The 27,997-nt window shown below is 40.4% G+C and overlaps 2 protein-coding genes across 2 annotated transcripts in view; both read left to right on the forward strand.

The window, feature by feature from the left end:
* Positions 1–27,997, forward strand: part of LOC113417219 (alpha-2-macroglobulin-like protein 1) — a 144,930-nt gene that overhangs the window by 8,204 nt on the left and 108,729 nt on the right. The window lies entirely within an intron of this gene.
* On the forward strand, positions 1,656–26,557 carry LOC148132374 (alpha-2-macroglobulin-like). Its single transcript, XM_087953937.1, has 5 exons — positions 1,656–1,825; positions 20,447–20,630; positions 23,419–23,463; positions 23,821–23,965; positions 26,460–26,557. Exons 1-5 carry the CDS (start codon positions 1,656–1,658, stop codon positions 26,555–26,557), a joined length of 642 nt encoding a protein of 213 aa, XP_087810063.1.

Here is a 27,997-nt window from a genome sequence, read left to right on the forward strand (position 1 = left end):
AAATTTTAAAGAAAGCATTTGTGGCTGAGCCGATATTGAGGCATCCTGATCCGAATCGTCCATTTGTGGTCGAGACAGATGCCTCTAATGTCGCTATCGGAGCAGTACTGTTACAAGCTCCGAAGGATGGCGCGCCTCTTTTCCCATGCGCATACTATTCTAGGAAGCTCACAGCTTCTGAGCGCAATTACAACATCTGGGAAAAGGAGTTGTTGGCTATTAAGGCTGCCTTTGAGACCTGGAGACATCATTTAGAGGGGGCTCAGCACAAGGTGGAGGTTCGGACGGATCATCGAAACTTGGAACATTTGTCCACCGCTAAGAAGTTGAACCAACGCCAGATTCGGTGGTCGTTGTTTTTCGCAAGGTTCAATTTCTCCGTCACTTATGTTCCAAGTGGACAGAATTGGAGGGCAGACGCGTTGTCTCGGAAGCCCGAGTATATTGGTCCCGAGGATCCTCTTCCTCTACGAACGGTGTTACCACCAGAATCCTTGGCCGTACTTCAAGATCCAGTAGATTTGCGGGCTCGCATACGGGAGGCGCAACGATTGGATGCGTGGACGCAGCAGAGACCGGGGGACGTTGGACCTGATTCCCCACGGTCCTTTGAAGAGGGCTTGCTCCGACATCGGGGTTTATTATACGTACCCACCAGGTCGCTGAGAGCTCTCATCATGACGCAATGTCATGATAACCCCGCTGCTGGCCATTTTGGATTTTATAAAACTTTGCATTTGGTCACCCGGACTTTTTGGTGGCCTCGGGTTCGTCATGATGTGTTTTCTTACGTCGCTTCTTGCGTCCAGTGTAGGCAAGCGAAAGCGGTGTCGGGTGCGCCCCCTGGACTCCTTCAACCATTGCCGACTCCGGGCAGACTATGGGGAGCGATCTCCATGGACTTTCTCACACATTTACCATCTTCGTCAGGCTTCACGACGGTGCTCGTGGTAGTTGATATGCTGACTAAAATGGCTCATTTCATTCCCTGTCGGAGATTACCATCGTCCCGCACTACGGCCCAGCTATTTTTACAGCATATCTTTCATCTACATGGACTGCCGGATAGAGTGGTTTCTGATCGTGGGGTTCACTTTACTGCGCAGTTTTGGAAACAGTTAATGGCAGCGTTACAAGTTCAGGTGTGCTTGGCGTCAGCGCACCATCCGGAAACTGATGGCGGGAGTGAGAAGGTGATTGGCATTCTTACCCAATATTTGAGGTGTTTTGTTAATCAGCGACAAAACGATTGGGCGAAATACCTCCCATTGGCAGAATTCGCTTTTAATAACTCGCAGCACACCTCCACTCGTGTAACGCCGTTTTTCGCGAATGTGGGTTATCATCCGCGCTTCTTCCCATTAACTTTGATGGATTCCCCGGTTCCTGAGACACAAGATTTTCTGGAGGAATTACAAGCGGTTCGCCGTTTAGTAGTACAACAACTCAAAAGGGCGAAAGAGGACTATAAACGGTTTGCGGAACGATCACGTTGAGCAACGCCTCCGTTAGCTGTGGGTGACAAGGTGTGGTTATCCACAAGACACCTTCGGATCAATCGCCCAATTAGGAAGCTGGACCATCGTTTCATCGGTCCATTCCCGATTGAGGCGGTCATCAACCCTGTGGCATACCGACTCACCTTACCGCGCTCCATGCGCATTCACCCTGTATTCCATCATTCCCTTTTGGTTCCTGACTCCCCGGAGTGTCCTCTGCGTGCTCCCGCTGGTACGACTTTCCCATCAACGCCCCGTGAGGAGGCTGAGGTTGATGACACGGTGGTCAGCGTTACTGATTCGTGTTGGCTCAAGGGTCGTTTCCAGTATTTAGTCGGGAAGAGAGTGGATGACTCGGAGGTTTTTCATGGACAGATGCGTCTGCAGTTCATGCTCCAGACATTATTCGGGACTTTCATGAATGTTTCCCTTCGAAACCGCATCCGGATCGTCAGACCCGGGGGAAGGGGCCTACGGTGAGGGATAGTGTTGTGGCTCCGGGTTTGGATTCTGCTCCTGTGGCAGATATGAGTTCAAGTGAGGAAGACATGGCAGAAAAATATGAACCGGCATTGCTGAGTGATTGAATAGTAACCAGGATGAGGAGATGGATGTAACAAGGGATGACAAACCTGAAATATTAGAGTGGTCAGAACCTTCGACCTCCTCTGGTGCTTTATCTGATCAGCAGCTGGGAATGGATGACAGGGAAGGAAGGAGGGAGTTTTCCAGCGGAGATGAGAATCTGGAAAACTTATGGTTAGACATTAGGAACAGGAGATGGCTAAGGAGACAAACCCAGTTAGAAAGAAAGAGAAGAGCGAGTCAATAATTAGGGTAATTAGCACGTTGCTTAAGTGAATAAAAGGACACAGCTGGCCTGGTGGAATTCGCCAGAAGCAAAGTGACTAATTGAGAGTGAAGACGTTACAGCAGAAGCTCTGAGGCTTGAGATTTATTGCCATGACAGGTTTGCCGGACAGAGTAAAGATTTATGCTGTGGATTGGGATTTATGTCAGCCGTTATCTTGTGGGACTTTGTTTTGTTTGAATTACTTCTGAAATGGCTGCTTTTTGTTTTGCTCGCTTGATTTTGAAGGGGAGTCATAACAGCTATATATTTTCTTTATTAATTTTTCATCTGTCCTAGTTCTCTATATGACCACTATATTATCTTGGTCACTTGATCACTCAGCTCCTGTTTGGTTTTAAGTTCTCCCTTTTCAAAATATCTTGGTAAGATTCTCCATATCAATAACATTTGGGTAAATCAGTGCCTCCATTGTGGAAAGACAGATCGGTATTTTCAAATAGTGTTGTTCTTTAATTTTCTCCCATACTGATAATAGTGCATTCCTAATGTAATGTCTTTGGAAATAGCTATGTATTTTATTTTTTCTATACCATAAAAAGCATGCCAACCCAGTTGGAGATCATGTTCCTCCAAGGTCAATAGTCTTTTATTCCTCAAGCTAATCCATTCTTTCACCCAAGTAAGTATTGAATCCTGGTAGTACAATTCCCAATCTGGTAGTCCAAGACCCTCTCTATTTTTAGAATCTTGCAACATGTTCTGACCAAGGCTTCTGAGACTGTAATTAAGCACACACTTAATTAAAACAACTCTTGTTTTATTTCAACACTGGGAATTATGTTCATTCCCACCTGTAAAGAGTCCCAAACAGTCCCTCGAGATAAGCACCCACCTTTCTTTCCTTTGAATTGCTGCCAACAACAAAAGTGCCAAATGAACTATAAAAAAACCAACCGAAGTACAAAGTCCACACAGAGCTTCAAAGATTAATCTGAAAACAAACAACTTTCCTTCCTACAAAGGTTTCTTCACCTTTGTCTGTCCTTTATGGGAGGGGCAATGTCACTGTGTGCTCCCTTCAAGATCCAAGAAAGAAATACTCAGACTCCATGGGTTAGAGCAAAGTTATCCTTTTACTGGAAATTAAAGTGGAAGCTACAGATTTAATTCCGAAACTGAGGAATTGGTGTGCAGATCACATATACAAAGGAATGGAATTGTTCCCACCCCCTAAAATGTCCAAATGACTCTTCCAATTAAAAGTACTGAATACGATCATGTGGCCATCTTCAGGTGGTGATGAGGCTTCTGTCCGTTGACCTTGACATATTTTGATAAAAGTTCGCAGCTGTGCAAAGGGGATAGAAGCTAGCCAAGAAATGGAAAGTTAAAGACAGAAATTCATACCCCCTCCCCTTGCTACCCACAGCAAAGGAATGCAAAACACCTCCAGCTTTCTTCCCCTCCAAGTTCCCCCCTTCCTCCGTTGCTAATGACAGCCGAAAGAAATAGTATAGCATAGCAGCAGAGAAGATGCAATAGTTAGGATGCAGAAGATATAAGATGTGGAATATATCTTGAGGCTGACAGGCAATCACCTCCCAGTCTTACTCTTGAGTTGCCCCTTTTGTTTCAGCTCCTCTTGCCTTCTAGCAGCTCTTGTGTGCACATGAACTGGGAACAGGCTTCCCTGGTCCCTCTGCCTCACTGCTGCCAGACTCCAGAGGCTCCGGAGTCATCACACCACTCCCAGATGGTCCTGGCCCCATCTCTTCATCGGACTCAGGACCCTCATTTAGTTTAGTTTTCTTTATTGTCATTGCACCTCGTACAACGAAATCAAACACCATCTTCAGTGCAAATCATTACCATGAAAATAAACACAAACACACATCCTTCACACTCCACTCATTGAATTGAAAACCCCATATAATGTCTATAAAAATATGTTTGCTTCTTACTTTTCTTTTCCCATAGAAAGGTGTTCTGTCTCACCTGTATCTACAGGTGAGAATCCAAAGTTCCAAAGTTCAAATGCTCAAACATACAAACCCAGACACGGCAGAGTTAACTGCTTCTGTTTACACAGTCCTTGGCAGTCTTCCTGGAATCTGTCTGGCAAGTCCGAGCTAACCATAAATCAAGACGCTACAGCCGAGAGAGTCAGATGCATTCTCCAAACCAAAAGACACTTTGCTTCGAACAAGGATTAAGAGCTAGCACGCTTCCTTATATCCCCTGAAGGGGCGTGTCAGTCTCTCTAATTAATCTCTGGCTTGACGTTTCTCCTCAAATTGTGATTGACGTTTCAATCTTCTTCTAGTCCTAGCATCAAGCCAATATCCGTCAGTCTCGTCATCACTCGAAGCCTCTGGCATGTTCTGTGGATCAGCTGCTGACACCTGAGGTATGAATGAAGTGGAAGGTTCTGGAGATGATCGTGTCTCCGACACTCTCTCATCCTCCTGGCTCACGTCTGCATCTCTCCTTAGAGCAGGCTCCAATTCCAATGCCAAACCCTCCTCATCACTCACACCTGTGTCCTCTGATACATCAGACTCCAAACTCACAGCAGGCTCAAACCTTCCATCTTCAGATGCATCAGATTCAAAACTCACAGCAGGCTCAACCCTTCCAGTCACAACAGAAAGGTGTGCCACCCCATCTGTAGATCATGACCCTCCAGACTTAATATCCTTTTATTACTCAAGTTGACCCATTCCTTGATCCATATCAGTGCTGCAGCATTATAATAGAATTCCCATTCTGGGAGTGCAAAGCCACCTCTACTTCTACTGTCCTGTAATGCTATTAATTTTATTCTGGCTTTCTTTCCTAACCATATAAATTTTAATGTAATTTTGTTCAGTTCTGTAAAAAATAATTATCTAATTTTATGGGGATTGTTTGAAATAAGTATAATAATTTGGATAAAATATTCATTTTAACCGCAGTGACTCTCCCTAATAACGATACTTGTAATTTCCCCATAGCTCAAAATCTTTCCTTATTTGTTGCAATAATTTCATATAATTGTTTTCTTTTATTGTTGAACATCTCGCAGTTAGCCATATTCCTAAGTATTTGACTTTCTTTACAATTTGGAGTCCCATTACTTTTTCTAGTTCTCTTTTCTGTTCTTCCATTAAATTCTTAGTTAACATTTTAGTCTTTTCTCTATTAATTTTAAGACCTGATACTTCTCCATATTTTCCTAACTCTTGGATTAAAATATTCCCTTTCTCCAATGGGTCTTCTATGAAGAATACCAGGTCATCTGCAAAAGCTTGAATTTTATATTCCTCTTTTTAAATTCTGGTTCCTTTTATGTCTGGATTCTGTCTGATTCGATTTAATAAAATTTCTAGTGTCAGGATGAAAAGCAGAGGTAACAGTGGACAACCCTACCTTACCCCTTTCATTATTTTAAAAGTCTCTGTATTCTCCCCATTTAATAATACACTTGCCTTTTGGGTGGAATATATCGCCTCTATCATTTTCTCGAACTTGTCTCCTAAATTCATATTTTTATTTGTTGTATCATGAACTGCCAATTAAGAGTGTCAAAACCCTTTTGTGCATCCAGAAAAACAAGTGCTGCTTGTTTTTCTGGATGGGCCTCATAGTATTCCAATATGTTTATTACAATTCTTGTATTGTTTATGATTTGTCTTGTTGGGAGGAATCCATTTTGGTCTGAGTGTCTAGATTCACTTAATATTTTTTTCAATCTCTCTGCTACTATAGTTGTAAATATTTTATAATTGTCATTCAATAATAATATTGGCCTATAATTTTGAATTTGTTTGTTGTCTGTACTCTCTTTAGGTATTAAAAAATATATGCCTCCCTCCACGAGTCCAGTAATTTTGCTTCCATTAATACATCGTTGTACACTTCTTGCATTAATGGTTCTATCAGTTCACCCATCGTTTTATATATTTCCCCCGGAAGCCCATCTGGACCTGGAGTTTTATTATTTTTCTTTTTTTTTCAACACTTGTTTCAGTTCTGTCAGTGTTATTTCCTTACCTAACATTTCTCTCATTTCCTCTGCTATTGGCAAAATACTTTCCCCTTGCAAGTAATCTCTTATTTTCTCCTTCACTATTTCTTCACATTTATAAAGCCCTTCAAAGTACTTAAAAGTAATCCTTTTTTTTCTTCCATCATATGTTGTAATTTCCCATTTTCATCCTGGAGCTGATGTGCTATCCTTTTCTCTCTCTCTCTTTTTAATTTATAGGACAGCCACCTTCCCAGTTTATTCACCTGTTCAAAAAAAGTTTTGTTTTACAGATTTTAAGTTACTTATAATTTCTTCTTGATCTAAAATATTTAGTTTTGTTAGAATCAATTCCCCTTTAATTTGATCATTCTGTGGTTTTATTTGCAATTTTGTTTCTAAATTTTTAATTTCCTCCTGTAATGCATTATGTTGTCTCCATTTCTCTTTATTTCTCTTTGCCATATAAGCTATTGTGATTCCACATGTGTAAGCTTTCATAGTATCCCATAGATTTTGTAGTGAAGTATGTTGCTTTGTATTGTCTTTAAGGAATAATTCCAATTCTTTCATAAGTCTCTGGGTGAATTATTTTTCTTTTACTATTTGTGAATTTAAGGTCCATCTTCTTGTTTTTGGTTGGCCTCTCCAAACTATTTTAAGAGGATTATGATCTGCCCAAATATCTGGCAATATTTCAATTGCTTCTACCTCTTTTCCTACTTCCCCATTCATCCAGGCCATGTCAATCCTTGACCAAGATTGGTGTGGGTTCGAGTAAAAAGTAAATTGTTTTTCTTCTGGTTTCAATTTTCTCCATATATCTATTAAATTTAATTCTTCCATCATTTCAAAGAATGTTGGTAGTGTTTCTTTTTCTTTCTATTTTTCTTTTTTGCTGTCTACTATTGCATTATAATCACCCACTATGCAAATACTCCTTTGTCCTATTTCTGTAATTTTTTTCATGTAGCTTTTTATAAAAATCCTTCTGGTTTTCATTCGGCACATATATTACTACTACTAATAATAATGGTTTCTGACCTATCAATATTTCAATTGTTAACATTCTTCCTTTAGCATCTGTGTAGATTAGTTTTGTCTTTATCTCTTCCATAACATATACAGCTATCCCTTTTCTTTTTTCATCAGCTAATGCCGTATACAGTGTTCCTAATTTAAGGTATTCTAAGCAATTCCTATATTGTTTTTTGATGTGTACTTCCTGCAGGCACACTACATCTACTTTTTGTTTCACTAATTTTACCCATGTTTGTTTTATTTTAGCCAGCGAATTTAATCTGTTAATATTTATTGATATTAATTTAATTTTTTCTCCCATTCTTCTATTTCTATACTTGTCTTTGTCTTCTATTGGCCTTTGTGTCTCTTTGTATTTTTGGTCCTGGTCTTGCCCATTCCTCTTCCTGTTGTTTTTTCCTCTTCCCTAGTTATTTCTTCCTGTTCTCTTTCTTTTGTTCCCTGTTGTTGCTCTTCTTGGCTTCTGGACTCTAGTTCTTCTCTACTGCTCTGTTCTTCTTCTGCTCCCACAAGTTGATCGTATAACTCTTGAGCCTTCTCTAAGTTATCAACTTTAATTTTCTTCTCTTGCCAAGGCACTAGCATCCCTTCTGGTGTTAGCCACCTAAATAATATGTTTCTTTTAGTCAGCTGTGTCATCAAGAATCGGTAGTCCCTTCTCTGTTCTCTCACCTTTCTCAGAATCTGTTTCAGAGTTTGTATCTCCTTTTCCTTGTATATCATAGGTTTGTCCCTTGTTATTTTATGAATTACATCTCTTACCTTTTTTTATGCGCATCTAATATGCACTTCTCTCTGCAATCTATGCCTTCTGGCATAATTTGTATGAACTCTGTATACATCATCCAATTCATTTAGGATTTCACGCTTATCTCTTTGCAGAGATTCCACTATTATTTCAGCCATTATCATTTCTAGGTCTTCTTCTTTTGTTTCTGTAACTTTTTGAAATCTAACTTTAACTACAGTGACACCCATATCATACCTATTTCTCTTAGGATTTATCTCCCTTCATGCATCTTGAATATACCTATTTCTTCTGCCATTTAAAAAAAAATATTTGAAAATGTTTTTCTGTACATTGTCTTTCTGTTGTTTACTTTACTGCTTTTGTAATCAAGTTCTGCATCTATAATTCCATTAAAGTCTTCTACCACACACAGATATTTTCATATTCCAATTCTGTAATTTTCTTGTGTAATTTTTCATTAAAAATATTGTTGATTATTTGGTGCATATATTGCTACCAAAGTATCTGCTTATAGTTCATTGTTCCCTCCACCATCAAAATTCTCCCCTCTTCATCTGCAAAGATTTGTTTAGCATTTATTGTTTCTATAATATATAAGGCCACACCTCTTTTTTTGCTGTGCTAGTGAAGAGTATAATTTCCCAATTTTAGGATATTCTAATAGTTTATTATGTTGCTTTTTAAATGTGGACCTCTTGCAGACAAATTATATCTAGTTTTAGTTTTCCTAATTTGTTAAAAGTCCTTTTCCTTTTCATAGGAGAATTCAGTCCATTTATGTTAATTGACAATAATTATATTTTTTCTTCCTTAGTTTTACTTGTAAATAGGTCTTGTTGTTCTAGTCACTCTTTTTTCTCTCTGATCTTTTATCTTTGCACCTTTCTCACTCTGCTCCTTTTTTTTAGTTCTGCTTCATTTTTTTGTTGTGGATTTCCTCCTCCTGATGCTTCCTCTTGTTTTTTATCATCTATTTTCTCTTGCTTTCTTTTTTCCTCATATGTTCCAAATTGCTCATCATAGAATTGCTCTGCTTTCTCTATAATATCCAGTCTATATCTTTGTTCTATCCAAGTCACCAGCATTCCCTCAGCCATCTGAAATTTACTTCATGTTTAAATAGCTGTCTTGTCAAAAATTGGTAATATTTTCTCATTTCTCCTACTCTTTTGGGATCTGTTTCAAAACTACTATTTCTCTCCCTTTCTATTTCAGTGGATCATCTTTAAAGTATTTCCGTTCTTATTGCCTTCTTGGAAAATCTCACATGTCCCTCTCTGGGAAGTTTATTTCTTGATGCATATCTTGTATATACTCTAAATATTTCATCCATCCCAGAGAGCATCCCCTGAGCCTCTGCCAATAATTCTGCCATTATCTCTGCAAAGTTTCCCCCTTTCTCTTCTTCAAAATTCTGGAACTTCAAGAAGTATTCAGATTTATCCATCTCCAAAGTAATTAGATCCAGATTTTGATCTGCCTACATAAGTCTCTTTCACTCTGTTCTGATTTCTCTTCTATTTTCTGGATCAATTTTTAGTTATTATTTGTTGAATATCCTCCATTTTATAATCCATCTTTTCCATTTTTTCCTTCATTTCCTCAAGATTTTTTATTCTAGCTTTTGCTATCCAAAGATTTTGGCTTACTGGACTAGATGCTGCTGCTGCTGCTGATGGTGTCAATGCATTCTTTTTCCCTAGTTTACTTAAATTTGAAGTGCTAGTTATTTTGAATATTCTTAAAATCTTCAAGAAATTTTAAAAAAGATAATAAATGTTAATTCCAGTATTGGTCTAACATTTTCTCAAGCTGCTATCTGCTTGTTTTTCTCAGTCTCCAAATATTTCCACATTTTCTATTATTGTAATCCAACAAAAAGATTGCTTGTTAGTTTTCAAGTTCTTTAAACACTAACCTTTTCTTCTCTTGATAAATTTGTAATCTACTTAGGCCCACAAAGTCAGGGGTAGGTTTCTACCAGTTCTGTCCACCTCTGTAGAACTGGTAGTTCTGAAGAGCACCAGACATAGAACCGGTTCTATGTCTGCTGCTGTTGTGGCCCACCCCCCTGCCCGGGCTCTTACCTGACTTTTATTTCCTGCTTTTTCAACTGTAGCTGCTTTGCGCGACACAGCTGCAGTTGAAAAAGCAGGAAAAAGGTATTTTCCAACTGCACTTGCACGCAGCACTGGGCAGCTGTCTGGGCAGCTCAGCAGGTTGTAAATTGCACTCGTGCAACTCACACAACTCGCGCATGCACGTGCAACGCTAATAGACAGAACCGGTAGTTATACCAGTGGAATCCCATCCCTGCACGAAGCCCCAAGTTCAACCACATAGACTCTAAGTCTCCAGCAGGGAAGATCAAAAAGGCAGGAGAACAAAAACTTCTTTGCTATTTCCCAGCTTCTGTTTATCTGTTTAGTTTTCATATAAATCCAAAGAGCTACACTGTTTAAAAAGTTACAGTGTTTCACTCTCTGTCCCTGCTGTCTCATATAAGCAGTTTGCTGGAGCAGGTATTATTTGTAACAAACAAGCTTATCTTCAACACACTTTCAAGGTCATGTTCTCACAACTTTCACAACTTCCATCTGTAGATGTCGCTGTTCTATCTCTCTCCTTTCTCTCTCACATTAGTTTAAATAATATTATCTGATCCAAAGCATTTCAAAAGTCCCAGGAGTCAAAATTCATATTCCCAAAAGTTTTCAATAGAGTTTATAATGTAGTTAAAATCCCCAGTCTGACTCTCTTAGCTTTTAAACTTCTTTCTCTTTCCTCTATTTCCAGTTTTATAAATAACTCTCAAGCTTGCTCGCCACTATTCTTGGGGGGGTGGAAAACAAACAATTCCACCTCCACTTCTTTCAGTCCCTCTTTCACCCCAGCTCACTTTAGGGAGACAGATTCCTCAACAGGGGTTAGAAAAATTACACCCAGATCGATCACACTGTTGCTCAGTTTCTATGCTTGCTTCATTGGTTGGCTGTCACAGTTTTGGTCAGGCATGTAATGGCTGTCTTTTTCTCCCTGCTGGCTTGAGTGCTTCCTCCAAATCAAACAAGGAGTTTGTGATCTTCTTGTGATCGATGGACTGTCCCCTCTATTTTCATCACCCATCCAGGGTAACTTAGATCCCTTGGAACCTTCTAGCAGGTCAAATTGAGCACAAACCTAAGGACCCCTGTGGAGATGCATCATGTCACCATGACATAGCCCCCCATTCTGAGGGAAATTGGATTTTTATTGAGTCTTCCACCCACCCCATGCCAAAAGGAAAGCCAGCCAGGATTCTTCCCCTAGAAGCCACCTACTTTTTCTCCTGCTCCCTGCTCCCTTCCCCCTACCCAATCCCACTTCGAGGCAGAGGAGCGCACTCTGGAAATGCATGTTGGGGTGATGTACAGAGCATGCCTTCTGACCCTCCAGTGCTTGGCTCACAACTCTCTGTGCTCCTCTAGGTGTAGCTTGCTGAGGAGGGGGAAGGAGCCCTGACACCTCCACTACCCCACATGGCCCCAGCCATCACTGCCTGGATTCCTAAAAAGTGTGACACATTTCAAAGGTGGCAGCTCACTGCCTGGACTACTTAAATGGAACTAATTAATAATCCTGAGAAGTAAAGAACTATGATTATTGAACTTTCTGAGGAGCAACATTGGACTTGAATATATTGTTTTTTGACTTGAGTAAGAGCGGGACTTATTAAAATAAGACAAGATGCTCCATCTGGGGAAAATGAGTGAGTTTTCAAGAGAAATGTCATTGATGTTTCAAAGCATTAGAACCTAATGCAAGGCATAAATGGGAAAATAGAAAGTATGCTACAACTGATAATAAATGAAGATCAAAGAGTCCAGGAAAGAGAAGAGACAGCAGAAAGAATAGAACAGACAAACCAGCAAACAAAGCAAGAAATGAGGAGAAGATGATAAAGATAATAATGACTGATGAAATAAATTAAGGGAAAAGTACTTTAAGAGATTTAAAAATGGAATTGGATAACCTGGAAGATACTGTTGAAAGGGTGGTAGGAGTTTGGGTGGACACTCTAGATACCTAGCAGCTTATAAGAATAGAAATGGGATAAATATTCAGAGTGAATAGTGAAGATACAGATGCTGATAGAGACAAAGATCCAGGAGAGGAGTATGGGAGGCAAGCCAAAAAATGAATAAGAATTGAAGTATTAAAATGGACAAGAAATGATGGATAGAAAATAATTCTTTTTTCTTTTTTCTAATATAATGATGGCCTGATTAAAAACTAGAATAGAGGTAGAAATAAGAATACACACCTTTATATAAAGCAATAGTTAGAGGGAAAGATTGGAGGTTGAAAGATGGCATTATTAGGTATGTTTAAATAATAGGATATTGGTATTAAAATAGAATATTGATATATTGAATAACTACTCTAAAAATCATATATATCAACACTAGGATTATATAAGTTTGATTAATGTAACCTATTATTATTGTTGTTGTTATTGCTGTTTGTATCAAAATGAATTATACACGGAGGCCACACTGTTCATGTATTGATATTGATGTATATCTAAAAATAAAAAGCCAATAAAACTTTTTAAAAAGGTGGCAGCTTGCATCTGGAGGTGCCGAACAGTCTCCCGCTGCGAGAGCTGGACCAGGCCTTTCCACCATCTGACTTACCAATGGGGAAACTTCTGCCAGGCCAGCCCCCCTCTCTGGCTGGGCTTTCATGCTCAGCGCTCGGCTGGAGAAGGGGAGCGCTTCCCCACACCACTGCCTTCTTTCTCTTGGCCCCATCAACAAGAGAGGAGGAAAACTAGGCTTGGGGAAGATCTGCCCCTGTGTTGTGGTTAGCCGGCAGCAGTTGCAGATGGCTGAGAAGAGCGAGGACTCAGATGAGGGGCCAGGACCATTAGGGAGTGGACTGCTGCCTTCAGAGATTGTGGGGGCTGGTAGCAGTGATGAGGATGTTCTCGAGGAGCCTGTGCCAAGTGTGCATGCGTGCAGGATTGCTCGGAGGAAAGAGCAGTTACAACACCATTGGGCGACTCAGGAGTAAGGCTGCCCCTCCTTCAAGAAGATAAAAGCCAGCGATGAACGAATGCACTTTGCAGAAGGCAAAGATGTTGTGAACTCAGCCTCGTGGACATTACAGTTGGTATTTGAAGACTTTTGTAAACTATTTCTTATCTGTTGTTTTTTGACAGACTTGAAAAAACTTGGCAAGGCTCTTTCTTGTTGGAGCTAATTAGTTGGAAGCAGCCTTTTATCTGTGAAGAAAACAGGATTCTTAGCTGAAACATAAAAAGGTTATACTGCTGTCTTTGTCTTGTATTTGCTCTCTTGGAACCAGGTTTGGGTCAGAACACCCTGCCATTCTGCAAGATCCACCCCCACGATCCACCCCCACCTTTCTCTCCCAACCCTTTTTGCTGGCGACAACAGCAAATGTATCATGATGAAGGTAGAATCCTGTTGCTGCACAAAGGAAAGTACAGGGGCACTTTGCTCCCACACTAAGGCTCCAGCCATCACCATCACCATGATAGGGTGACAGCTCTTTCATTCCTCTGCCATGACAGGGTGACAGGGAGCTGCACCAGAGGGATGAAAAAGCCACATGTGGCTCCAGAGCTGCAGGTTGCTGACACCCAGTCTAGTCTAATGAAGAGAAAGACTGCATGTGACATTAACAGATTAACAGATTAATGGAGTTGGAAGAGACCTTGTAAGTCATTGTTGGAAGGGACCTTGTAGTCCAACCCCCCCCCCACCCAAGCAGGAGACCCTACATCTATGATGGTGAACCTATGGCATGCATGCCGGAAGTGGCATGCTGAGCCACTTCTGCCGGCATGTGAGAGGTCACCTGGAAGAGCCTCACTGCGCGTGCGTGCGCACCCCCACCAGCCAGCTGATTGTTGGGTATCTGTCATGCATGTATGGAGGAGATGTGTGCGCCATGCACACAGGCATGTGCCATGCAAAGGGAGTTGTGGGCGCATGCATAGAGGCATGCGGTGCAGGGGAGTCATGCGCATATGTGCAGAGACACATGGTGTACACACAGGGGGTCGCACTTGCTTGCACAGGGGGGCGGGAGGAGTCATGTCCGCATTGCATCATGGATGCAAGAACACGAGCATGGCATGCGTGCATGCACTTTTGGCATGCAATGTAGAAAAGGTTAGCTATTACTGCCCTACACCATTTTATTTGTTTGTTTGTTTGTTTGTTTGTTTGTTTGTTTGTTTATTTTGTCAAGCAATTATAAGACAACAGGTATAAGTATAAACATAGATATGGATACATGAAATGGATACATATAAGAAAAATAAAAGAAATAAAAATAAAAAAGAAACAATAGGACAGGGACTGTAGGCACCTTGGTGCACTTATGCACACCCCCTATAGACCTCTTAGGAAAGGGGTGAGGTCAATAGTGGACAGTCTAAGGTTAAAGTTTTTGGGGTTTGGGGAAGAAACCACAGAGTTAGGTAGAGTATTCCAGACATTTACCACTTTGTTACTGAAGTCGTATTTCCTGCAATCAAGTTTGGTGTGGTTTACCTTGAGTTTGTATCTATTGTGTGCTCTTGTATTGTTATGGTTGAAGCTGAAGTATTCATTGACAGGAAGGACATTGCAATGTATAATTTTATATACTATACTTAGATCGGACCGAAGGCGGCGTAGTTCTAGGTTTTCTAGGTCTAGAATTTCAAGTCTGGTGGCATAAGGTATTCTGCAACAAATAGAGGAGTGGAGAACTCTTCTTGTGGAATATTTCTGGACTTTCTCAACTGTGTTAATATCAGATACGTAATGTGGATTCCAGACTGATGAGCTGTATTCAAATATTGGTCTAGCAAATGTTTTGTATGCTCTCGTTAGTCGTGTGATATTACCAGAGAAAAAGCTACGTAGGATTAGGTTAACAACACTTAATGCCTTTTTAGCTATGTAGTTACAGTGGGCTCTAGCACTTAGATTAGAGATGAGAATTCCAAGGTCCTTGACAGAGTTGGGATCATCAACAAAGTCTTGACTATTCAGCTTGTATTTTATTTTCTGATATATTTTTTTGCCAATATGTAAGACAGAGCATTTATTTGTTCAGATTTGAAGTTGCCATTTGTTTGACCATTCTGATACATAATCGAGGTCTTTTTGAAGGGTAGCAGTATTGTCTGTGGTGTTGAATAGCTTTACATCCTCAGCAAAGAGAACACAGTTGCTCTTAATATGATCATAGAGATCATTTATGTAGAGTATGAAGAGAGTTGGTCCTAGAACACTGCCTTAGGGAACACCACTGTTGACAGGTACAGAATTTGATAGGACGCTCCCAATTTTGACCATTTGTTGTCTGTTTGACAGGAATGCTTCTATCCAGTTATGCAGGTGTCCAGAGATACCATAAGATTTTAGTTTTAGGAGTAGTTTGTCATGTACCACTGAATCAAAGGCTTTACAGAAGTCTATGTAGATTGTGTCTATTGCTTTGCCCTGATCGAGTTGTGTAGTCCATATGTTTCTGCAGTGTAAGAGTTGCAGATTACAGGCTAGTTTTTTTCTGAAACCAAATTGTTTATTAGAGAGTATGTTGTTTGTCTCTAAGTGGAGGATAATGGATTGGTTAATAATTGATTCCATGACTTTACAGGTGATGCAGCATAAAGAGTAAAGAGCATAAAGAGTCTGTAATTTTCAACTAGGCTGGGGTCTCCCATTTTGAAGATCGGGATGACCGTGGCTTGAGACCATAGGTTTGGCAAGGAGCTGGTCCTGAAAGATTTTCAAAGATTATGCTTAGAGGTTCGGCTGTGGCAGTGGATAGCTTTTTTAAGAAGTATGCACATCTTCCGTCCAGTCCAATAGATAGAGATGGTTTTAGATTGCGTAGTGCTTTTTCAACATTGTCTTCTGTAAAATCGATATGTATTAGATCATTGTAGTTGTCTGTGGTTCGACTAGGAAATACGGGCATGATCCATTGCTGTTTACAAATACTGAGCCAAAGAATGTGTTAAAGAGGTTGGCTTTAATGGTGTCACCATTGCAGTCTTTACCATTAGGTCCTTTACCATTAGACCTTGAGTCTTTTAGTTTGTTGTTTACAAAATTCTAGAAAGCACGGGTGGAATTGGTGTGTAGAAGGTTTTCCTCTTATTTAATGTGATAATTGGTGCATTCAGTCTTTATCTGGTGGCATAATTTTTTTTATCAGCTTTTGAAGTTAGCAACGTGACCAGATTTATTTTTCCACCAAAGTGATTTCTTTTTGGATTGAAGCTTCCTTATTGTTTTGGGTAATTTGGTTTTTCTGGTTTTGGGAATTGTTATTGGTACATATAGTTTGATGACTCTTTTGACTTCAAGTAAAAATATGTTGTAATGGTCTTCAACAGTATTGCATCCAGTGAATAGAAATTGCCAATCAAGGGATGAGAGATCGTTGTTTATAAGATCATAGTTGCCTTTTTTGAAGTTATAATTGGGGATCTCGTCGTTGTGATGATTTTTGTGTGGACGTATGCTGAGACAAAAGTCAATCATGTTGTGGTCACTGTTGGAAAAGGGTTCTTTAGTTTGTATTCCGTAAATTGAATTCAAACTATTGCAGAAGATGAGATCGAGGCAGTTGTTAAATCTAGTGTTGTTGGTTACTAGTCCCAGATTTGTTACAGCATTGTAGAAGGTTGCATGTGTGGGTTCAGTTGTACATTCGTTAAGGGTCTAGTTAATATGAGGTAGATTGAAGTCACCAAGAAAGATAAAAGCATGTGGGCAGGATGCTGCCCATGTTAGTAGTGTATTTAGCTTGTTTGCATGTTTGATGCCATAATCAGGGGCTCTGTAACATAGTAAGAACTGAAATGTGATATTTAAGGACAGTTCACAGATGATGGTCTCAGTAAGAGCAAGCTCCTGGGTAACTTGGAGGTTTTTAGATGTAGGGACTTTTTATAGAAGATAGCAATACCACCTCCTCTACAGATTTCACGATCTGATCAGTAAACATGATAGTCTATTACTGTGGTATTACTTGCCTTTTTTGAAGTTATACTTGGGGATTCTGTCATTGTGATGATTTTTGTGTGGACGTATATTGAGACAAAAGTCAATCATGCTGTGGTCACTGTTGGAAAAGGGTTCTTTAATTTGTATTCCGTAAATTGAATTCAAACTATTGCAGAAGATGAGATTGAGGCAGTTATTAAGTCTAGTATTTCTGACAGATGGCAGTGCAATGTCTTCCTAAAAGCTTCCAATGATGAAGTTCCCACAAATTCTGAAGGCAAGCTATTCCATTGGTTGATTGCTCTCACTGTCAGAAAATTTATCCCAATTTCTAGGTTGAATCTCCCCTTAATCTGTCATGATAGGTATTTTTCAGTACTTGAATGGCTGTCAAAGATAAAAGGGGTTCAACTTATTTTTCAAGTAATGGATGTAAGCTCATTAAAAAGAGATCCAACCTGGAGCTACATTTCCTGACAATGAGAATAATTATTCATTGGAATGGCTTACCCCCTGTAGTTGTGGGTCTAGAGGTTTTCAAGAAGACATTGGATAACCATTGTTCTAGAATGGTATAAGGTCTCCTGTTTAAGCTGAGAGCTAGATTAGAAGACCTCCAAGATCCCTTCCAATCCTATCATTCTATGAGATCAGTCCCTATTTTAAAAGTTGGCATTGGTTCTTATATAACTAAGTATTCCACCTTGCAGGAGCCTACAAGAGATTTCATTTCTGCTTAGGAAGCAGGTAACAAACATCTTATGTAACAGTCAGGGAGTTCCATTTTGTCAGGCTTCGGAGGCGGCAGGAATTCGCGTTTGTGTGCGATCCCTGCCATGCTCGCTGCCGGAGTGCCTCTGATCCAGCTGGATTTGGAGGCTATTAGTTATCCTGTAGGGCTAACTGAAGAGAGGGGAGATCCGGGCAGGGGTCTGGGGGCATCGCAACCCTCTTCCCCAGGCAGCTTAACTCCCTTTTCCAAAGGCAGTGGAGCGGCGGTCAGCAATGGCCGCCACAAAGAACCTCTCAGCCGGACAAGTTTTGTGCAGGAGGAAGTTGAGAAAGTGAAAGTTTTTGGCTGAACCGGGACAACAAGCAACATTTGAATACCCTGGAACTTTGGCTCTTTAAGTGATACATTGTTTCCCAGAAGATCGTAAAGCTGCGGTTGAAAGTGAAAGGGAAAGCTTTTTTTTCTCCTCACTTTCCTTCCCTACAGAGATAGCAGATGGAAATCGGAAATACCCGCGTTGGCAGCAGAAGGTAACTAACTTTGAAAATTAAAGCCAAGGGGACATTAGATTTCTAAACACTGACATTTAAAAATTAAAATCTTTTTGCTATAAGTGGGAAGGAAGAGAGGTAAATGATTTATACCAAGACTTGTTGAAGGAGACTGCTTGGAGCTGATAAGATCAGATATTAAATTGCAATAAAACTTCAAAAAATTATCTTGGAATTGTGTAATTGAATTCTACCCCAGGAAGAGAAAGTATTAAAAGAAGAAAGTGCTAAATGAAACAATTTGTGCTGATTTTGATTGTTTGATGACTTTGGGACTTTTGTAAACTATCTCTTGAAAGACTAAAAAAACATTTGGATTGTTTAAAAAAAATTTTCATAATGGTATCTGTTGAAGAATTGAAAATGGAATTTGAAAAGTTAAAAGAAGAGGAACAAGAAGGCAAGGGCTCTTTTGGATCTATTCTTCGCTTCTTAGAAATGGCGATTTTTACTTATTAGGAAATGCAACAACAAGAATGTTGGGATGAAGAAGAAGCCATCTTTAATGGACATATAATTTTAATTGAGGAAGAAAAGGGAAAAAAGGAAAAGAAAATGGAGAATTTAAGTTCTAAAAAAACAACCAAGAAAGGGAAAAATAAGGTGAAAAATTGATATAATGTCAGAAAGCAAAAGAAAAGAGGAATACAACAGAGAGGGGAGACTAAGAGGGTGGAGATTGAGAGATGGGGGGGGGTAAAAAGGCTAGATTCGACAAGGAAGGAAGGGAAAAAGTGAAGAGAAGTTATAAAGGCTCAAAACAAGATGTTAAAAAACAGGGTTTTTTCAGAGACAAAGGGTAAAATATAATCTAAAAAGAGATTCTGCAAAAGTACATAAGAATGTATTGTAGTATTTGTATTTGAAATAGAGTTAGAAAATTGGAATAACATATGTGACAATAGAACATTGTAGGGAATGTGTAAAATGTCTAAGATTTAACTAATAGAGTTTAATTAATTAATTTGTTATGGAACATTGTTTTTACCATACTATAAGCTTATTATGTTTTTTATTTTAAAATGTTATGTAGAATGTACTAAGCAGAATCAGAGTGGAAATTATGTATTATTTTAAGTGTTAAATTTGGGGGAAAGATAGAAAGGTGTCATACTTCAACCAGTGATTACAGGAAAAAGTTTGTATTAAAGAGAAAAGATAAATAGATAATTGAAAAAGAACAGACAAAAGATACAAGTATAATGATTTAAATTGAGATTAAATAAATAAAATAGAATTAAGAGAGTGAAAAGAGGGGAGAAGACATATAGAAAATATAGAATGTTAAATAAGATATGAAATAGTATATAAGGTGAGCATGAATTTGATTTATGTCTGTACAAAAAATTGTAACCCGGGGTTAAGCCGCTTTCTAAAAAGAAGTTTTGTCTTTATGTTATGCGTTTTGTTTGTTTATGTTTGTTTATTGAGAATCAATAATGTTGGATAAGAACATATGAAACAGTAACAATATGAAATATAGTAATATGAAATAGACGAAAATATAAGTTTAATGAATAAAATTGAATAGAAACAGTGAGAAGTTGGAAAAAGAGTAATAAGATATGAAATTGAATATATAAGATGCATATTAAATTGTGTTTGTATGGAAATGCGATAATTTGGAATTATGTTGTACTTAAATAAGTTGTTTTATTTGTTTTGTTAAGCAGTTCTTAGAAAAGATGTTCTATGTTCTTACGTTTTATGTTTTGTTTGTCTGTGAAAATTAATAAAGTTTGTTTAAAAAAAACATCTTATGTAACAGTCATTGTCTACAATTCCCTCATTTTTATTAACATAGTCAGTTGCTGAATGGATGCCAGTAATGGGAACCATTCCACCAAGTTGGGGAACACCCTTCTATATAAAACATTGTATGTAAGCCTATTGCAGTCTCAGGCTTATATTGATGTGGTCTGTAAACCTCTGGCTCAATATCTTTGCCTTAGAAAGTAATTCTTTTTTGTCTTTGTAGCTTATCCACTAGGGAACAGTATTGACTATTTTATCCTTCTCTTTCTATTCCAGACACTATTTGATCATCTTCCCAGCATTCATTCATCATCCCAGTACGGAAAAGTTCTGTATATTTCTAGATTCCTTCTCAAAGTCTGTCCATGTCTCAGTAACATTGGAGATGAAACTACAGAACCATACTCTGTTGGACAAAGATGTAAACATACCAGGGACCTTTGAGTGCACCAGTTTCCAGGTCCGTTTTTGAGTTATATACAACCCAGTAACAAGACCTTATTCATTTTTAAAAATACTGGAAAACTGATAAAGTCAATTCCAGTATAAAAAAGAGGAAAGGTAGAGATGTAGGAAAACAGAAATAGTTATCTTAATAACCACGAAAGATTATCAAGTAGTATCTCTTAAAAAAATATTATTGTAACAACCATAGGGTTATCAAGGATAATTTATGTTATAATGCTATATCTTTTTAAAATAGAGACTAAAGACAAGGGAATGTTGTAGACATAGTAAATTCTGATATCAGAAAAACATCTGATAGAGGTCATGAAAAAGCTACCGTGTTTCTCCAACAATACGGCCTCCCCCAATAGGAAGTCCCAGCATGTTTTATAGGCATGAAATGAAATTAAGCCCCTTCCCCCAAATTAAGGCCTATATTAAAACATGCAAAATGGGAGGAATGGCGAGGGGCTTGCCGTTAGGAAGTACTTTTGTTGCACACCTGGATATGGTGCTGCCTGCGTTGACCTCGGCGTTGGTGGGGCACTTCGTATTGGGAGACCTTCCACCACCATTGCTTTCCCTTCTCTCCATGCTGCTGCAGGGTTTGGAGCAATGCTGCGGCATCTGGCGTAGCCATGCGGCGTTTGGTGCAGCCATGCACAGTTTGGTGCAGCCACGTGGTGTTTGGCGCAGCCACGCGCGGCCAGCCAGGGCTCCTCCCTTAAACTGGAACCCAGCGGAGACACTCGGCTTCAGGCGCTCCTGCCGCCGCATTCCCAGGCATTGTTCAAAGGCAAAGCCCATTCTTTTAAAAACGATGCCCTACTACCGGTACGACAAAGCCTCCCCTGCCCAAGAGGGCAGCCCAACCCCACGTGGGGAGGCGAGTCTCCCGGGGCCGCAGTGCAGGATTGGCCCGCCCCGGGAGAAGCACCCAGCCACCATCCCTGCCTGGCGCCGGGCAGAGTGTGAAGCACAGCTGACAGGTGGGCCCTCCTGCCCAGTGGCAGAGCTCCGGCAGGGCAGTGAGCGCCTCCCCGCTGGGCCCTCTGCTCATCCCACCAGGCCCTGCTGGAGCAGGGCGGGCTGGGCAGAGCTGGGAAAATGAGCCACGGGTGCGTGCCCGCCTGTCAAGCAAAAGAGTCGGGCCGACCCGAGCTTGGCTTCCCAAGTCCTTCCAGCCCAACCCCGAAGGGGCCACTGGGAGAGTCCACCTGAGGCAGTGATAGCACCCACCCATCCGTGGACTGGGAGGCCAGGCATCCTCCTCCGAGCTGAGCCCTGCCAAGTGAGTGCCACTGCCTGATGCCCATGCCGCTGCAGCGTTTGGAGCTGCCGGCATGTTTGGAGATGCGTGGGGATGGGGATGGGCTGGGCGAGGGGTGGAAAGGATGGGTGGCTTCGGGCTCTCTCTGCCGGACCCACTGGCCAGGGAAGCAGCACTGCAGTCGCCTTGCCTCCCTGTCCGCGGACGGGTGGGTGCTATCACTGCCTCGGGCAGCCTCTCCTGGTGGCCCCTTCGGGGTCAGGCTGGAGGGACTTGGGAAGCCAAGCTCAGGTCAGCCCGGCTCTTTCACTTGGCAGGCAGGCGCGCACCTGCAGGTCGCTTTCCCGGCTCTGCCCAACCCTCCTGGCTCCGGTGCAGCCCTGGTAGGATGACCGGAGGGCCCGGCGGGGAGGTGCTCGCTGCCTTGGCCAGAGCTCTGCCGCCAGGCAGGAGGGCCCACCTGTCAGCTGTGCTGGGCACCCCAGGCGAAGTTCTTTGTGCTCTGCCTGGCACCAGGCAGGGATGGTGGCTGGGTGCTTCTCCCGGGGTGGGCCGATCCTGCGCTGCAGCCCCGGGAGATTCGGCTCCCCACGTGGGGTTGGGCTGCCCTCTCGGGGAGGGGAGGCTTTGTCGTACCGGTAGTAGGGTGTCATTTTTTAAAGAATGGGCTTTGCCTTCGAACAATGCCCGGGAAGGCGGTGACAGGAGCGCCTGAAGCCGAGTGTCTCCACTGGGCTCCGGTTGCAGGGAGGAGCCCTGGTTGGCCGCGCGTGGCTGCGCCAAATGCTGTAGCGTTGCTCCAAATGCCACAGCAGCACGGGGAGAAGGGAAAGCAACGGTGGCGGAAGGTCTCCCAATACGAAGTGCCCCACCAACGCCAAGGTCAACATCCAAGCTGTCATCACCCACGCGCCCGAGGATGCAAGGGGGGGAAATTAAGTCACCCCCGAAAAGACAGCCTAGCCGTTTTTGGGGGGCTCAAAAAAAATAAGACCTGGCCTTATTATATGAGAAACATGGTAGACTTCTTTTCAAGTCTGTATTGATGGAACTGTGCTATTCAATTATTTTATAAATACAAGGTAGAATAAAAATGATGCTTATTTGCAGATAATATTAAGCTAAGGTAATTAAAGGATAAAACTGCAACTCAAAATGTTCAAGACTTTTAACACATCAACTCCAACAGGATAACCTTCAAAAGTGACAAGTGTAATGTTTTTTGATGGAAAAAAGATTGAACATCCAGGGGGAGTTGGGAGAGATCTAGCTTGTGGGAAGGATGCTGCCTTTCTATTCATTTGGAGATCAAACTTTAAAGAAATGATGGCCAGGGGAGGCAGCTACAGCTTCAATCAACATTAAAATACACATGTCAATTCCAAATACCAAGCAAAAGTCCAACCCCCCCCCTCCAACTTATAAACAGCTGTATAATTTAACTAATGATTTCAAGAAACTTTGTGCCAATTTAGCATTTCTCCCCATCTTACTTCTGTTCATTCCTTTGTATATCTCAATCTTTCTCTAGGTCCCAAAGTTTGTTCCCAGGAACAAGGATTTTGGCTTTGACTATGTAAGTTTGTCTTCTAATAACCATTCTCTGACTGAGAGACCTGGACACTGGAAAAACTAAGGAGAGGTATAAGGAGTTAAAAAGGGCTATTTTTTTTTCAAGTCTTTGGAATAAGAAAGAAGGCAACATCAAGAAAGGAAACATATATATTTTTTAAAAGGATAAATGGAGGTACCAGTACAGATTTGAGAAGATGATGGTGTGTAGATATATATGTAAGAAGAGATATAGTAGAGTGTTGTCAGAATGACCCAATTCCTGGAGAAGAGAGGATAGTTTAGCAGAATAAAGCCCATCTGCAAAATACTGCTTTTCTCAGATCTTTACCAAAACGCGCTCAATTTTTATTCTATAAAGGAAGAAGAAATAGCCCATGTTCACGTTCTTATCCAGCATGACAAAAGCACAACATTCGAAAACCGAAAGAAAGTTCTAGTCAAGAATGCTCATGAAAGGACCCTCATAGAACTAGATAAACCCTTTTACAAACCTGGAGAAGAAGGTAAGCATATACAGGGAGGGTGATCTTGACCTACTATCCCATGTTTGGAATTTGTTACTATGTACACAATATTTAGAAGTGCTATGTGGAGATGCTTTGACTTTGAAGTCCAAAGTCCTTTTTGTCTTAAAAGAAGAGGCCCATTTAATGTAGCAGGACTGATCTAATTTACAAATGGATTAACACACACTTAACTAGCTAAAGAGAACATATATGCTCCCACCAATAACATACATACATAATTAAGTGAATGATTCACAGAATTACTGGAAAAGCAAATCAAGCATTTCAAGAGGTAAACTGTTGAAGGAAAGCAAAATTAGATCAGATTTAGACCTGTCTTGGCTTTCTATCTTGGTTTAGAGTCACAGAGGGAATGGCTAGTGATGGTGTTATATCACAGGGCTGAGTGGCATGAAAATGTCTGCAAACAGTTTTTGTGAGATAAAATTGGAGGTGAGACAAAATGTTAAGAGCCAAAACGGATGCCCTTTGTACCACTCACTAGTTAGCCTTCCCCCAAGAAACAAAGAGTTCAATTTTAAGTAAGAACTCTGAAAGTTTTGCAATACTAGAACTTGGGAATATAAGAAGAAACACATGTATGAGTATCCAAAAGATACTAGTGTGTCAGTAACCAGAAATAACACCTTTTTTGTTTTACGAAATATAGTAAGTACAATATAAGTACAATATAAGTTTCTACACTTTAAGACTCTTAACAATTTCACAAACTCATACTATTGCTAAATTTGCAGATGATACAACAGTGGTGGGACTTATCTCCAGGGGGGATGAGTCTGCCTACCCAGATGAGGTGGACCGGTTGCTTTCGTGGTGTGGAGACAACAACTTGGTCCTCAACACCAATAAGACCAAGGAGCTTATAGTGGATTATAGAAGGAACAGATCAGATATCCAGCCCTTGCTTATCAGTGGAGACCGAGTGGAGCAAGTGGCCAATTTTAAGTTTTTGGGTGTTACCCTAAAAGAGGACCTGACCTGGGGTGCCCAAATTGCAGCCCTGGTCAAAAGGGCCCAGCAGAGATTATACTACCTGAATAATCTCAGAAAACAATTGAATGAGAAACTGCTGGTGACCTTCTACTGCTGCACCATAGAGAGCATTTTAACATACTGCACCTCTGTATGGTTTGCCAATTGCACAGTGGCAGATAGGAAAGCACTCCAGAGGGTTAATGTCATTGCCCAGAAGATCATTGGTTGCCCTCTCCCCTCTTTGGAAGAGCTTTATAGCTCCCACTGCCTTAAGAAAGTTCAAAACATTCTCAAAGATCCATCTCATCCTGGGAACCCTTTTTTTTGAACTATTACCATCTGGCAGACTAATAAAAACAAGGACAAATAGGCTGAAAAACAGCTTCTATCCCAGGATAGTAGCTCTTTTGAATTCTGCTGTATAGTGCAGTGTTGGTGTGGTGTCGGGTGTTTCCAGTTCAATGTGTGAAGGGTGAAGGATGTGTGTTTGTGTTTATTTTCATGGTCATGGTCATGATGTCCACTGAAGATGGTGTTTGATTTCGTTGTACGAGGTGCAATGACAATAAAGTAAACTAACTAACTAACTCTAAAATATCATCTTCATTAATATATTAAAAGAAATGTTTTAAATTCTAATATTTCCACTAACCTCAATCCCACATATTCATTCGGCATGTAAAGTGACTTAATTTCTTAACATTTTAATATGTATAATTTTAACCTAAGCATCTAGCATCTAACAATTCTAAGATATGTTTTTATTTATTAAATAAACACATTTACACAATTCTATACTTTCTACAAATTTGCATGCTCTTGTTTTCATTCTCACACTTTTACTTTGCATAATGTATTCTCTTTCAGTGCCTTTAACTAACTTAATCACTTTGAAGTCTTACTCTGAATGCATTGTGAGTGCTTTTGTATTTATAATTCAGATCTCTATTTGTATTTATTTGCATATCCAAATATTTATTTGAATATTTATATATTTTGAAATATTTTCAGTTCCTCTTCACTCAACTTTTCTTAAGCAATCTTCCTAAGTAATAATAAGGTCCAACATTTGCAAGAATTGTTTGGCTAATTAAACAAGATACAATATTCCAGTCTTAGTTTTTTTTAAAAAAACTCCTGCCCTTTTTTATAAATAAGGTGAAGGACACACATAATGCTCTTTCTTCCTTCTATTTTCCCCAAAACAACAACCTTGTGAGGTTGGTTGTACTGAGAGAATGTGACTGGCCTAAAATCACTCAGCAGGCTTTCATGCCAAAGGCAAGACTAGAATACAGTCTTCTGATTTCTAGGTCAGCATCTGGCTCTCTTTTAAAATATAACATAACATTTGCAAAATTTGCAAAATGCAGGAGTCCACTGTTTTACAGCCCAGTTGAAAGACAGAATTGAAATCTGTGAGGAAAAGGCAGAGCTTCTATGGAGGAAGGGATAAAAATCAGAAACGCAATAAATAAATATGTATGTTTTTCAGTAAAGTTTCGTATTGTGATGCTTGATGAAAAATTTCAAACCATTGAAGAAGCTGTGAGTATTACTCTCTTTTTAAAGAAAAATATAAATTCCTCCTGACCTAAAAAGTCAGATTTGAACTTACTAACTGTTGGAAGAAAAATCCAGTCCAGTTACAAGCTGGGAGAGAGGTGCTGGAAATAAAACAGAGGCTGATTGGAAATAAGGATTCAGTTTATTGATAAGCAGAACCACATCGTGCAGTTCTGGGTCATCTGACAAATTGGTCTGATGAGTGCAAGGATTTTCAGTTTCTGAAATGCAGTGTAGTGAGCCTCATGTCTTTTACTATTCTAATGGTGATGGGTTAATCCTATTGTGTCCTAAAGGTCATGTCCTGTTCTTAGAATTTAGGTGGGGAAGATGTAAATTCTAAATCCCATCATCTGGACCTGAAGGTGTTTTGCATTGCTTTCAAACACCCTTTAATGTGCCAGAGATAGCTTTCTCCCATATAACACTGCATATGGAGTATCATTAATAGATGACCTCCACAGCCTATTAATTAAATAATTAGCAGTCAAGATGGCTTCACCCAATATGACTTACTCAGACCAGAATCCTCCAGCAGTGAGCATTGTTTGTAAGACACCATTCCACGTCTCACCTACACCATTCTCAGCTGCTGTGTATGGATTAGTGTGTCTGTGTTTTATTCCTAACTGTCCCAACCATTCTTGAAAACTTGCTGACATGAATTCAGTTTGCAGCTGACATACTTGTTGTTTATATCTCCTTTCTACAAAACTTACCCATTGCTTAAATTTCTGTTGCACCTCTATTTTACTCTTTAGTAAATAGAAGAAACCAAATCTGCTGGAGTAATCTACAATGATCAGTGCATACTTTGCTCCTCCCAAACTGACTTGCATTGACCCAACCAAATCTCCATGTACCAGCTCTAGAGCTCTTTTTTGTCTGCCTTGTGTTACTCTTACTTACTGGGAATGCCTTGGAGACAGACTGTTTAACACCAACAGCACTTTCTGAGATTCAGGAATCTGCATTCCACGCTGTTCTAATTCAATAAACAGAGTCTGCATGTGCAGCAAATGCTCCTCTACACTCTCTTGTGGTAGCATCCAGGCTCTTCACAATTGCCTTGATAATTGCACAATATTGCATGCTGATGCACACTTCTTAATTTCAGCCAAACCTCCTTTGCAGTTTTTAAATCAGCTACATTCAAGTATTGCTCATACTCCAAACTTAAAATGATGCAGGCCAGTGCCTTATCATGCTGCCTTTGATCAGCAGCTGCTAATGGCCCCTGGGGTGGATTAATAATGATATCCCAGAGCTCCTTAGCCTTTAGGAAGCATTCCATTTTTGCAGCCAAAATAATATAATTCTTCTGTCCCAATCGAGGCAGAGAGCTCTCCTTGAAATCAACAGCCATCCTGCAAGCCTTCTCAGCCTTGTTCTCTTTTGAGGGATACAGGCTGTCCCTCAGCTTGATTACAGTTCAGTCTTACTGAGTGTTTGGACTGGCTGGGTGTG

Source organism: Notechis scutatus, chromosome 2 (assembly GCF_049901735.1).
Source record: "Notechis scutatus isolate UNSWTSFEM ecotype Mainland chromosome 2, rNotScu1.2, whole genome shotgun sequence".
Taxonomy (NCBI): domain Eukaryota; kingdom Metazoa; phylum Chordata; class Lepidosauria; order Squamata; family Elapidae; genus Notechis; species Notechis scutatus.